Source organism: Lissotriton vulgaris, chromosome 1_1 (assembly GCF_964263255.1).
Source record: "Lissotriton vulgaris chromosome 1_1, aLisVul1.2, whole genome shotgun sequence".
Taxonomy (NCBI): Eukaryota; Metazoa; Chordata; class Amphibia; order Caudata; family Salamandridae; genus Lissotriton; species Lissotriton vulgaris.
The window spans coordinates 1,279,343,706-1,279,357,627 of NC_141685.1; the positions used below are offsets into that span (position 1 = coordinate 1,279,343,706).

General features: G+C 45.9%; 1 protein-coding gene across 4 annotated transcripts in view; it reads left to right on the forward strand.

The window, feature by feature from the left end:
* The window catches only part of CBX5 (chromobox 5), a 206,875-nt gene that overhangs the window by 73,225 nt on the left and 119,728 nt on the right, over positions 1 to 13,922 (forward strand). For all 4 annotated transcript variants that reach the window (XM_086965004.1, XM_086965031.1, XM_086965021.1 and 1 more), the window contains one exon: positions 157 to 333. In XM_086965004.1, coding sequence (XP_086821130.1) covers positions 191 to 333 — 143 coding nt within the window. In that variant the 5' untranslated portion in view covers positions 157 to 190. The remainder of the gene's footprint in view (positions 1 to 156; positions 334 to 13,922) is intronic.

Sequence of the window (13,922 nt, forward strand, 5' to 3'; positions counted from 1 at the left end):
AGTAAGCAACTTGCTGTTATCGACCCACTGAAGTCTGTTGTTGTAATGGAAATTATGTACTTCCAGGCAGATTCTTCTGTTAGAACAGGTGCTAAATCTTGCTTTAAAATGATTGTCTGAATCAAAGTAAAACATATTTGCCTTTTCTACTTGCAGAGCCGTCATCGTGGAGTCTGGAACGCCTTCAACGATGGCAAAAAAAAGCAAGAATCCATCAGAGGATGTTGCATCTTCCTCGTCTGACGAGGAAGAATATGTGGTGGAGAAGGTGCTAGACCGACGCATCATGAGGGGCCAAGTGGAATTTCTACTGAAATGGAAGGGATTTTCTGAGTAAGTACAATCTCTTTGATCATGTAATGCTTTTTGACGATCTATTGACCCGTCCAAGCAGACCTGAGGGCGGATTAGTGCTCAATAGCCCTTACCTGTTCAAGGGGACGGCATACTCCACCCCCCTAACCCTCAAATGCGAATGTGACCAAATTCCGCATTCAAAAATCCCGCATACCATGACTCCGCATTAATTACAACGCGGAGCCATTACTCCGCAGTACAATCACTCCGCAAAATGTAACCCCGCATATAACTTTTACAACGCATGCCTTTACAACGCAAAGGCATGTGTGGTGAAGTTACATGTGGGATAAAGCTAGAAAATGTACTTGCACTATATATATATATATGTGTGTGTGTGTGTGTGTGTGTGTGTGTGTGTGTGTGTGTGTGTGTGTGTGTGTGTGTGTGTGTGTGTGTGTGTGTGTGTGTGTGTGTGTGTGTGTGTGTGTGTGTGTGTGTGTGTGTGTGTGTGTGTGTGTGTGTGTGTGTGTGTGTGTGTGTGTGTGTGTGTGTGTGTGTGTGTGACACACTATCCTTGTGGGGACTTGAGTGCGATAACACACTCACGCTGTGGGGACTTGATTGCACTGTGGGGACCTGAACCCAGGTCCCCACAAGGCAATGTCTTCTAAATGATAAAGAATGACTTCAGGAACATATGTGCCGATTTTTACAACTTTTGAAAAAATTGCCTTGTGGGGACCTGTGTTTCAGAAAGTGTGTTTATATTTTTGCTCGCTCTGTCCCTGTAGACAGGAGGTGGTACTGCAGCCTTAAACACACTTTGCATTTAAACACACTTTGCTCACCAGAAACAGACTAGCAGCAGAAAGGATAGACATTTCGAAGTAAAAGCTGTATAGCCCTATGTTTATCCAAATATTTTTCATTCAAATTAACATTTTCTCTATTTATTAATATAAAACTTTATTGCTATGAAGCTTTTGATTTAGACTATTCAGGTCTAAAAATTGTTAGTGGTTTTATAGGATTACTATAAGCAATTTTGGTCAGTATCGAATCCCAGATTACTTTATTATAGACATTTGATCCTTACCTGCAATTAAAGAATGAAGGTGAAAGACAATGTAATATAATATAAACTGATTTTCTTGCTTTTGGCAAGTAACCTAGGGGCATCAATGGCAATTGTTAGTTTAACCCCTTCCATGCTGCCATCGGCCAATGGCCGACGGCAGCACTACCTCCACAGTGCTGCCGTCGGCCAATGGCCGACACGGCCCCGCCCGTTTTGCGGAAGTGGCGCACTGCCGCAAAATCGCGGCAGCGGTAAACGGGTTAATGCTTATACCAAAAATGCAGAGCCTTTATATTGATTTGCCTTTGTTAAATATTACTATGCAACACGGAATATGTTCTTTTAGATTATGGCTAGAGGATTGAGAGAATAGCGTTGTTTTGTGGGAAAGGCTACATTCTCTCAGGCAGCTAACTGAAGCAATGTTATGCCCACCTTGCAGTAGCCTCAAAGAACTTTGGATGAGATACATAGGGGGAGACAATTAGTGTTGTCGTGAACTACCGCTTTATCAATTAAAGCAGGATTGGGGCTCTTTTAGGGCCTCCTATGTCTGCAACTCGGCAGACAGAAGTTCATAATAAACGCGTTAAAGCAATATTGGGATAATAAAAGAGCACGCAAGAGCGCTGAATAACAAAAGGTGCGCAAATAGAAAGGAAAAAGAAGGAAGGAATATTACATGAAAGGAAGGGTGAAAGGAAGGATGGATGGATGGATGGATGTATGAGTGGGTGGGTAGATGGATGAGTGGGAGGGTAGATGGATGAGTGGGAGAAAGGATGAAAAAAAGGATAGGTGGATGGACAGGATGGCAGAATAAAAGGATGGGTGGATGAATGGATGGATCGGTGAGTAAATGAATAGGTGGATGGATAGGTGAAAGGATGGCTGAGAAAAGAGATGGATATATGGTTTGATGGACAGGTAAAGGATGGGAAAGTAAATGGACTGAAGGGTGTGTTAAAAGATGAAAGAATGGATGGCAGAGTAGCTGGATGTGTGAATGGATGATGGATACCAGAATAGAGTGGTGGATGGCACACTGTATTAATGGCAGAGTGGATGGATGGATGTAAATTAAACTATGGATGAAAGAATGAATGGATCACTGAATGCAAAGTTGAAATGGTGGATATCAGTGGGTGAATGGAAGGATGAAAATGTGATATAAATGGATCGATGGGTGAATGGAAAAGAGCAGTTCATGCACACTGTTGTCTCCTGCACATTACTTTGTGTCTAAACCTATTTAATGCATGCATTGGATTCAAGAACATACTGCTTTTATGCACAAGTTCGCTGATGCACACAGTCACTGATTTCTTTCATGTGTGCGCTCTGCCGTAAGCACACTTTTTTAATAGGCCACTGTTCTCTAGCAGAAACGTCTTTTATGTACACTTTGTTCAGGCACACAATTGTTTCATGAGAACACTTGTTTTGTGCTCACTCTGTTCATGCACAAGCACTTCATGATAACAAACGATTTTCTTTGTCCCAGTGACCGTTTTGGAGCAAGCACAACTTTCCTTTACAAGTTGCTTTCATATACGTGCGTGCATTCACCGGGAGCTGTAAGTACTGGGTAAAAATAAACGTGGATCCAATCTTAAAAATATGCTAAAAGTATTTAGAAAAGCCTTTGGGGGGCCTGTAGCGGTTGATATTCCATAAATTAAAGCTTTATTAACAATGGTTTCAACAGCTTCAGCAGAAGTGCTTCTACGGAGCTGTTGTGTGTACACGCTGAGTTTACTCCGAATACCGAATATTTTATGAACACATGCCTTCGTCTCCTACAAGAAGAAAGGGGCTAATGAGAGGAAAAATCCTACGCTCCCCCCCACCCCAATCAAAGAATGTGTGCGCACTAAAAGAAAGGCACACAAGTATCCTTGCTTCTAGAGTCAGAAGACAGGAATTATGAGCAAAGACGACAGTTTTGGAAATCAGACTGCTGGGGAAGGCTCTCAGCTATGCAAACACTGCTGGGGGCGTGGGTTGAAAGAGGCCTGACGGAGCCGGCAAAGTCAAAGTCTTTGTCATGCAGCGCTGAAGGAAGCTCCCCTTCACACCTCGTCTCAATAGAGGCTCTCTTGCGCTGCAGGGTCCACACCCAGCACACCTTCAGGGGGGAAGGGCTGCCAAGGAGAACGGGCAGCGAAAGGGCTCTTCTCGAAGGAGTAAGGCAAAAAATGTGCAAAGGCAAAGACCCTGTTGCTATCACCACTGACACATTCCTTGTATGCTATCCTGTTAGGAATAAAAAGGTGAATGGAACTCCTATTCTCTGACCTTGGCATTTCAGCATCTTTATGCACGGACTGGAAATTCATTTTTAAATAACCCATCAACTATATGCCAATATAAGTAAACTGTTTGTAACTGGAGAAACCCAATATTTCTAATTTCAAATCTATAATTAGTTTCCTGTGCTGGTGCTGTAGAGAGGGAGTACTTTGAAAAGCACAGACAGTGAAAAGCTTTGAATTTGCTTGTGCGCTTTCCCTTATTTGAATTGTATAGGTAAAATGTCTGACTTTGCAAATTTTCAATTATATGCTGCGTGGCTTCTAGACACTAAGGTCTCATAAGCCTCTCCTTGAAGTTACCACATAAACACTGCACACTCAACGACTAATTCTTCAAATTCTACTTTTATCCTTTTCATTCTGGAACCTTTTTTTTATCATTATATATGGGAACAATAAGTCACAGGATGCATGAAAAATATAAAAAGGTCCGAAATTCATGATGACCAAATTTTGAAAATCAAAAACTCTAGTGTTCCCCGAACATAGACAATAGAAATATAATTCTGCATGGACCCAGGGCCACTGCATACTTTACATACTTTAAATGCCAGCATTCTCCAACACGGTCCACGTTACAGTAAGAGAAATTAAAAGCAGCCCTTTTACAGTATAATCTGTGTTAACTAAATTGCTTTTGCTTTGGGGCAGCTAGCTAACTCTGCACTGGAACTCATGAACCTGTTTTCCTCTGTGTCTAGCTGCCCATTACTTAAAACCGGAAACGTTCTAAATCTGTTGAAGAAGACAGACTCAGCTAATCCAGGCTCCCGAGTTACCCTATCAATATGGGATAACATTATCTGCGAAATAAGCATGCTAGATTGGCTCATTAAATTACTCTCAGCTTAGAAGTTTAATAAGCATGGCAAATGTAAAGCTACGTTTGGTAAAATTACCTTTTTGTGACTGGTAATGAGCTCAAATTAGTTCCTGAAGGTCTCCCTGGTAAGGTTGGTATATGCAGTCTAGTACACTCCATTCAGAGGCGCTGGAAATATGCAGCATGGGGGCCCCAAATTATGTGACAGGTTTGACTAAATTATGTGTCAAGAAAAGGCTAGTTATGCAGCATAATGCAGCACATTTTATGATAGTATTACCTCATTATTTTGTCATTTTTACACATTAACACTATCTGGGCAAAGCTTTCACCTCATTAGTATCACTTTGACACCCAAATACAACAGTATGCAAAAGAAAGGTGATCACTCAACCTTTGCGCAGCAACACGGTATGCTGTGTTTTAGTAACTTTTTATTCATTTGCGCTAGCAATCATTTTTGTGTTAAAATCTGCAGATTATGCAGCAGGTGATAGATTATGTAGGAAAGGAGGCAAATCCATACTTATGCAGAAAATACTATGACTGCAAATTTGCATAATTCCAGTGACTCACAGACCGGAAAAGGCCACATTTCTGTAGTCTGACTTTTTATGTAAAAAAAGGCTGGCTGCCTGGTCCTCCTTCCGTACAAAGCAAACACAAGGACATGATCGACGGAGCACTGAAACTTTTCAGATACTCACCCCAGTCACAGATCTGGGTTGAATCCATCATCGTTCTTTAGCTCACTTCACCATACCAGATCGGAACCAGCTATATGCAAATCAGTCTTGGCCCTGTGCCTCATGGGAACAATTTATTCCTAACTGCCAAGCCAGGTCTTCCATGGACTGTAAACAAGCATCCTGGTAACATCCCTCATCAGCCAGGCTAGTTTGAATCCAGAGGAAAAGTGAGTAAGGGACCCCTGTGTGGACATACCCTTCGAACTTAGGGCACACAAATCAAACACAAGGAGATGATGGACGGAGTTCTGAAACTTTTCAGACACTCGTACAGATCTGGGTTGCATCCAACATCGTTCTCTAGCCACCACCCAAGTTCAGACCTAGCCATATGTGAATCAGTCTTGACCCTGTTCCCCATGGGAACAGTCCAGCCCGAACTGCTAAGCCAGGTCTCCCCTAGACCGGAAACAAGCATCCTAGGATTGGTTTTGGGCTAACAGCCCTCATCAGCCAGGATAGCTTTAATCCAGTGGTAAAGTGAGCAAGAGACCCACATCTGGGCATACCCTGCCAACTTAGGGTGAACAAAGCAAACACAAGGAGATGATGGCCAGAGCGCTGAAACTTTTCAGACACTTACCCCAGTCACAGATCTGGGTTGAACCCATCATTGTTCTTTAGCTCACTACAATACCCCAGTTCAGAGACAGCTATATGCAAATCAGTCTTGACCCTGTTCCTCATTGGAACAGTCCTGCCAAGTCAGGTGTTCCCTGGACCGGAAACAAGCATCCTAGCACTGGTTTCGGGGTAACACCCCAAATCAGCCAGGCTAGCTTGAATCCCGTGGCAAAGTGAACAAGAGACCCACGTCTGGGCATTCCCTGAGATGATGGACGGAGCACTGACACTTTTCCGACACTCACCCCCAGTCACAGATCTGGGTTGAGTCCATCGTCATTCTTTAGCTCACTTTTCCAGCCCAGTTCAGACCCAGGCATATTCAAATCAGTCTTGACACTGTTCCTCATGGGAACTGTCTAGCCTGAACGGAAACAAGCAATCTAGGACCGCTTTCAAAGTAACACCCCATATCAGCCAGGCTAGATTTCTGTGACTTGAGTGAGTGTCTGAAAAGTTTGGTTTATTATTATTATTTTGGTTTTTGTATAGCGCGTAGTCACCCTTGAGTATCCCAGCGCTGAAACCTCGAACTCCTAACGGGGGGCACAGGGAAAAAAAAAAAAAAAAAAAAATTCGGAGAGAATCAGGGAAAAAGGAGGGTTTTGAGGGACTTTCTGAATCGAAGGAGGTTTGGCTCAGCTCTGAGGTTTGAGGGGAGAGCGTTCCATTTTCTGGCCGTGTTCACCGAGAATCTGCGGCCGCCTATGCGGGTTTTCTTCACCCTGGGGACAACAATAAGGTTTCCTTGTTCGGACCGAAGCGCTCTCGAAGGTCTGTATGGAGTGATCCAGGTGCTCAGAATGGGGGGACCTGTATTGTTCAGGACCTTGTGTGCCAGACAGAGGGCCTTGAAAGCAACTCTTTCCCTTACGGGGAGCCAATGAAGTTTTTTCAAGGCGGGTTTCGCCGAAGTTCTTGCTGGGGTGTTTGTAAGCAGGCGGGCTGCGGCATTTTGAGTTTTTTGTAGTGTTTGCAAGGTGGCTTCCGGCGCCCCGAGGTAAATTGCGTTACTGTAATCCAACCTTGCTAGCACTAAGCCTTGAATTAGTAGAAGGCGGGACTGGAATGGGAGTAGGGGGAGTACTTTCCTACATGATCTCAGGAGCCCATAGCAGATGCCGGCTGTTTTCCTGGCCTGTGTCCGGAAAGTAAGATCTGTCTCTAGCCACACTCCCAGACTCTTGACCTCTGTCTTAGGGGAGGGGGGGTCACCCATACATGCGGGCCAGATGTTCGGAGGGAGACTCGGGGTTTTGTGTCCGAGAAGCAAGATCTCTGTCTTTGACCCGTTCAACTTTAGGTCGGAGTCGCCCATCCATTGATGAACAGTGGACAGGCAGTCTTGCAGATTGGAAGGCTGTAGCTTGGGGTGGGAGAGGGTCACCACCAATTGAGTGTCGTCAGCGTAGCTGACGATCGTGACTCCAAAAGGGGCGACCAGCTCCTCCAGAGGGGCCATATATACGTTAAAAAGTGTGGGGCTCAATGAGGAGCCCTGGGGCACTCCACATCGGAGGGGGATTGAGGGAGACCGGCTTTCTCCTTCCCAAACTTGGAAGGAGCGTCGGGAGAGAAAGGATGTGAGCCATCTCAGCGCACTGTCTTGTACGCCAGTGCTCTCTAGGCGCTGGACTAGGACCTGATGGCTGACAGTGTCGAATGCTGCGCTGAGGTCCAGGAGGACCACTGCCACTGATCCTCCTGTATCCATGATTTCCCTCGCTTTTTCTACGGCCGCCAGGAGGGCGGTGTCTGTGCCCTGACCTGGTCTAAAACCCGTTTGGGAGTTCTTTAGGCAGTGGTTTGCTTCCAGGAAGTGGGACAATTTTTTGTTTGCGAGCTTCTCCGCGACCTTACCTATCCAGGGGAGGAGCGAGATGGGTCGGTAATTAGATAGGTCCGTGGGGTCTAGTGACGGCTTCTTCAGCAGACCTTTAACAACGGCCTCCTTCCAGCTTTGTGGGACTATTCCTTGGGAAAAGGAGATGTTGATGAGGGCCGTGAGTCTAGCTGTGATGGTTCGTGCTATGTTTTTCGTGAACCGTACGGGAACTGAATCGCTGGGGGCTCCGCTTTTCGTGGCTGCTAGAGTGGTTGCCACTTCTTCTTCTGAGACTGGTCCGAATGCGGTTAAACAAGGGGATACCGGTTTGTCCATGGGGTTTCCAGACGTAGGGGTACAGTCCTTAGCGATTCCCGGGGTGGTATGATTAGTGGCAGGTAGAGAGGAAAGGATTTTCTTGATTTTGCTATCAAAGAAATTGGCCAGGTTGACACATTTCTCCTCGGCTGCTTTGGGGTCCAGGGGTGTCTGCGGGGGGGCTGGGACATGGAGAAGCTCCTTAACCACTTGGCTGCTAGGCGTTTTCCCGTCCTGCGCTGGGAATCGCTTTATTCCTTTGTTTTATGACGAGCTGGCCTTGTCATCCGCGCAGGGCAGGTAAGCGCCATGACGAGGCCAGCTCGTCATTAGCCTCGAAGGGGTTAAGTATGGAGAAAGTCTCTTTTGCAGAGCACGAGGAATTTTGTATTCTTACCTCAAAGAAAGAGCTTTTAGCGCTGAGGAGGGCTTGTTTATACGCCTTCATGGCAGATTGATAGGCGTTTTTGTCCGTCGCTGTTTTATTTTTCCTCCATGTTCGTTCCGTCTTTTTACACTCTTTTCTAAGAATGTTCAAGGCTGGGGTGTACCAGGGAGCATGATTGATCCTCTTTACATGTTTAAGTGAGCGTGTTAATGGAATGAGGCTGTCTAGGGGGTTGGTGAGCCAGCTGTTAAATTCCCTATCAGCGATGTTAGGGTCGGCTGCAAGGGGGCCATCGGAATCCCTGAGCTTCGCTTCCCATTTTTCTGGATTTAACTTGTGCCAGCGTCGGGTTAAAATCCTGGTTTTCTGTTTGGGGACACAGGCGGGTTGATAGGACCAGTGCATTGGGACCAGAAAGTGGTCAGTCCATGGAAGGGGGGAGGAGTCTTGGGTTTGGAAATTCTTGATATTGGTGAAGACTGGGTCTAGGAGATGACCTTTCTCGTGGGTGGGTTTCGCGTTCAGGAGCTGGAGGTCAGCTGACGCGAGGTCTGCTAGAAGATTCGCGGCGGTGTGATCTGCCGGATCTAGGAAGTGAAGGTTCAAATCTCCTAGAAGAAGAAAGTTAGGCGTTGATATTGTTTTTAGAAGGATGTGGTCCATCAGAGTGTTTGAGAAATCACCTATTGAGCCTGGTGGTCTGTATACCAGAAGGCCCGATAGTGAAGTGGTAGGCGAGATCTGAAGGGTGAAATTACAATTTTCACAGTCCTTGACCGTGCCGTCGGTGATCCTGCAGCTAAAATGGTCTTTATAGAGAATGGTGAGCCCGCCGCCTCTTCCGACTGGTCTGTTAAGACAGCAGATTTGGTAGCCTGGGGGGGTTGCATTGACCAAATCTGAGCCGTTGTTGGGGGTCAGCCATGTTTCGGTCAGAAATAGGGCATCTAGCGAGAGGGTTAGGGTGAGGAGGTTTACCTCATGTGAGTGCTTTACTAGTGACCTGCAGTTCAATAGGCCCAGTTGAAGCGTGCTGCTAGGTTTCGTGGTTTCAGGGGTATTGCAGAGGGGACATCCTGTGAACGGGGTGTCAACCTTCAGGATGAAATCACACTGCGGGTTTTTCTTTGTATTCCAGAGACGGAGGGTGTCTGGGGGGTAGGATAGGAGGGGCTGTGAATCGGGCATAGTGACAGGTCCTAGGGCCGTCTGGGCCCGGACGGGCCCAGACGGGCTTGCCTTTGGCGCGCCTTCGGCGCGCTGATGGCGCGCCCGCTGCGCCCGTCCGCTGCGCGTCCGGTAATTGCACATCTTTGAGGAGTGGGAAATGGGCGGGTGGGCGTGGCCTCAAAGTGGGCGTGGCCTCTCTCCCTCGCCGTGAATGGCGGCAGAAATGTTTGTTGCTGGTTTTAAAGTTGCAGCGAAGGGGTCGCTGTTTCGGCGCTTCTTGGCCCGCTCCAGTGGTGGTAGACGGGTGAGTGCTGGTTTAAAATGCAGAGAATTAAGCGTGACACAGAAATGCAATAATAATTTTTAAAAAGTGCTTGCTAGTCTCCCGGCTTCCGCCTCAGGAGTTTTGAGATTCTAGTGAGGGGCGCTGACGGCAGCGTTTTTATACCGTGGGCGGCGGGTGGGCGTGGCCTCAAAGTGGGCGTGGCCTCTCTCCCTCGCCGTGAATGGTGGCAGAAATGTTTGTTGCTGGTTTTAAAGTTGCAGCGAAGGGGTCGCTGTTTCGGCGCTTCTTGGCCCGCTCCAGTGGTGGTAGACGGGTGAGTGCTGGTTTAAAATGCAGAGAATTAAGCGTGACACAGAAATGCAATAATAATTTTTAAAAAGTGCTTGCTAGTCTCCCGGCTTCCGCCTCAGGAGTTTTGAGTTTCAGCACTCCGTCCATCATCTCCTTGTGCTTGCTTTGTACGCCTTAAGTTGGCGTGGGTCCCTTTCTCACTTTGCCACTAGATTCAAGCTAGCCTGGTTGATGAGTTGTGTTACCCTGAAACTGGTCCCAGGATGGTTGTTTCCGATCCAGAGAAGACCTGTCTTGGCAGTTTGGGCTGGAATTTTCCCATGAGGAACAGGGTCAAGACTAACTTGCATATGGCTGAGTCTGAACTGGGGTGGTGAAGTGACATGAAGATTAATGATGGATTCAAGCCAGATCTGTGACTGGGGGGTGCATGTCTGAAAAGTTTCAGCACTCCGTCCATCTTCTTGTGTTTGCCTCCTTTGGTACAGACAGCCATGAATAACACACAGATTCTAACAAGGTGTAGCATGCCAGCTTTATAGGTCACCCTTGTTTCTGAGTGGACTGTGTCAATACTTCCTATTCCAGTCTAATACATTAATTAAAGTGTGATTCTAGGGCAGTGTCTGATGTGTGAGAAACACATGACTAGTTTTGGACTTTGCCCTGTCTGCTAGGGTCATTCCCAAAGTTTGGGTGTGTTTTATAGTTTTTGGAGTTGGCACTTTCCTTTCGCTTCTCTCAGTACTCTTCTTTCTAGAGTGGTTCATTTTGGATTTTTGGCCAGGCCCTCTTGAGTGAGAGGAAGGCGTTTTTAAGCTGTAATTATCTGTACAGTTGTGAGAAGTTGAGTTTGTATTCCTCATGAAAATCTTCGCAGGAATATATTTCCCAAATTGATACGCCTATGTTATCACATTTTCAGAAATTTCTCAATTGTTTCACATCCCACATCATTTCTCCATTACACTTTGGCAAGTTTTGAAAATTGTCACAGATGATGTGGGATGGGATAATGTAAGAACTCAAACGAACCCAATCATAGCATTCAACTCATGACATTCTCATCCCAGCTCCATTCATTAAGTAGTGTAAGCAACGGTTAATTTGCAAAAAAAAATAAGTATGGGGCTCTGGTCAGGAGGCAGCATGCACTACTAGCCCATATTTCCCGTTAGTGCTGCCTAAAATAGAACCAACTACTAACCATAAAAAATAGGGTGAGAATGTATGTAATGGCCAGTGGCGCTGCTGACTTCGTAGCCAGTGGGAACCAGGTTTGAGTTTTGGGGTCGGCTCAACATCCTCTGATTCGTCACTTAATCTCCCCATGCCTACCATAAGCGAATGTGTCCTTAACTGGTGCTCATGAAAAGCAATAGTGTTGATGATTAAGTGTCTGTGCTGAGCACCAGAAACCATGTCTCAAATTAAGCACTGAGTGCAGGAATATTTTGACCATCAGTTTTTTAATGCAATGTAAGTGCTGATTCATACAGTTCTTTAAAAGCTCATTTGTTGGCCACCACCATATATGAGGCCCACTAATATGTTATGTTATGTTAGGAGTATTTATTCAGCGCACAGCTGCTCCAGCGAAGTAGCGTCCTGGCGCTTGACAAGGTATCCAACACAACACAACCAAGGGACCATGGACATAGAAAGAAAAACTCAGGGGAATAACCAAGTCTTGATGGCTCTACGAAATAAAAAGAGATTATCAGAAGCACGAATCTCTAAGGGAAGAGAATTCCACAAGGCAGCAGCCCGAACTCGGAAAGAGCGTCCTCCAGCACGACTGAGTTTAAACCTAGGAACAACAGCCAGATCCTGACCCAGAGATCTGAAGGAGCGGGCAGGAACATAGGGCGACAAAAGATTCCTAAGAATCGGGGCCGAGAGGCCCTTGAGAATTTTATAAGACTGACACAGCACTTTAAATTGGATCCTCTGCTTGACTGGAAGCCAGTGGAGGGAGCGTAGGGTGTAATAGTGATGACTGTTGGGAGCACTATGCCCATAAAAAAAGACAGTCAGGTACAGAGTCTCCACTGTCATTCTTCAGACATAGCCTCAATTCCCCTTCCAGCCGTCTAAAGATAAAATTCTCAAGATTTATGGCTAGAACAATTTGCTAATCTGAAAATTCGTGTCACCAAGAATAAGCTGTCAGCACCCTGATAAATCCAAGAACTTACTGAAGACAAGCACAGTACTTGAAGACTCGAGAAGAAATGGAGAAGAATGAAATTCCAGGAGGACCCGATCATTCTGAAACCGCTCTGCTGCATCCATCATTACATTATCATCCCAGCGAAAGCCACATACTCCAAGGGCTTATTCAACAGAGCAATCAACAGAGGCATAGCCCACTTTAACCCGTTGCGTGCTCGTGATGGAACCGTTCCGTCACGAGGCTCGGGTGGGTTGTTCTGGTGACGGAACGGTTCTGTCAAGGTGCGCTCGCCGCGCCTGCGCGGCGCAAATTCCGTGCCTGCGCTGAACATTCTATTAGGCGGGTGGGCCGTGATGGAACCGTTTAGTCACAAGCACAGCCCACCGAGGCTCGTGACAGAGCGGTTCCGTCACGAGTATGGGAGCGCCGCTCAGCCGCCCCTCCCCCTTAGTGCTGTTGCGGAATAGCCGCCGTAGTGCTAAGGGGTTAAGGCTGTCAAACAGTGTGCCAACCCCAACCGAGTACCCGTTATCCCACCCTAATCCAACAGATTCAGCACTATCAACTCCTTCTTCATGGAAAAAACAATAAAATCTGATTTAATATCAGCCATTCATGAGTATCACCCACACCATTACCTATACCCAGCCAGTACACCACTAACTGGTCACTCTTCAAGACTATCTCCCACTAAGACCTTTCTAACATTCTGAACTCACTGAGGCTGATCTCGTCATGAGGCACGGTGCTCCGGTGCTCATGACGAGCTCAGCTGGTCATGAACCGTTGAACTCCCAGGTGCGGGGAGAATTCCCCTGCTGCGCTGAGCGTTCCACGGGAGCCGGTACACCTGTGACGAGCTCAGCTTGTCATGAGCACAGGAGCGCCGTGCCTCATGACTAGTTGAGCTTGTCATGAGCATGCAGGCGCTGTGCGCGCCCCCCTCCCCCTCAGCACAGACATCATCACAAGATTTATGTAGCCAAAGCTCTAACATGCTTGTAGCTTATGTGCAAGAATTATCATAAAGTAAAGAATATTTTTTCTACTGCAACATTTGGAAGTCTTTGAGATATCATTTGAGTACCCAACCAAAGCGGCATTACATATATTTTGAGCCATTATATTCAGTGTATCTGGACATTAACACTAATATAACTGATCACCAAAAGACTAGATCTATTGGCTTTGCTAGTGCTTGTTTTTTCTCTCTCCATTCTGGCACTTGTGAGCCCATATTTGTAACGAAAAAACAATAATATAAATTTCAGAAGCGCCTCTAAGCTAATCTAAGCTAATGCAGAGAAGTTATGCCTGCAAATGAAGATGGAAAATCACACACATTTTACCTATAAAATTAAGATTATGTAAAAAGTTCAAACTAATACAATGTATTTTACATTGCGTGCATTTAAAAAATACTACTGCGTTAGTGCATGAGTAGAAATAGATTTGTTTTTAAAGAACTGTTTAGGGAATTTAATATGAAAAATGTTTCTTCCACTCAGGATAAGTAATTAATTTTTGTATGGGAATTTCATTTTATTCTTGAAATGGTAATGCAGATGCTAATAGTTTT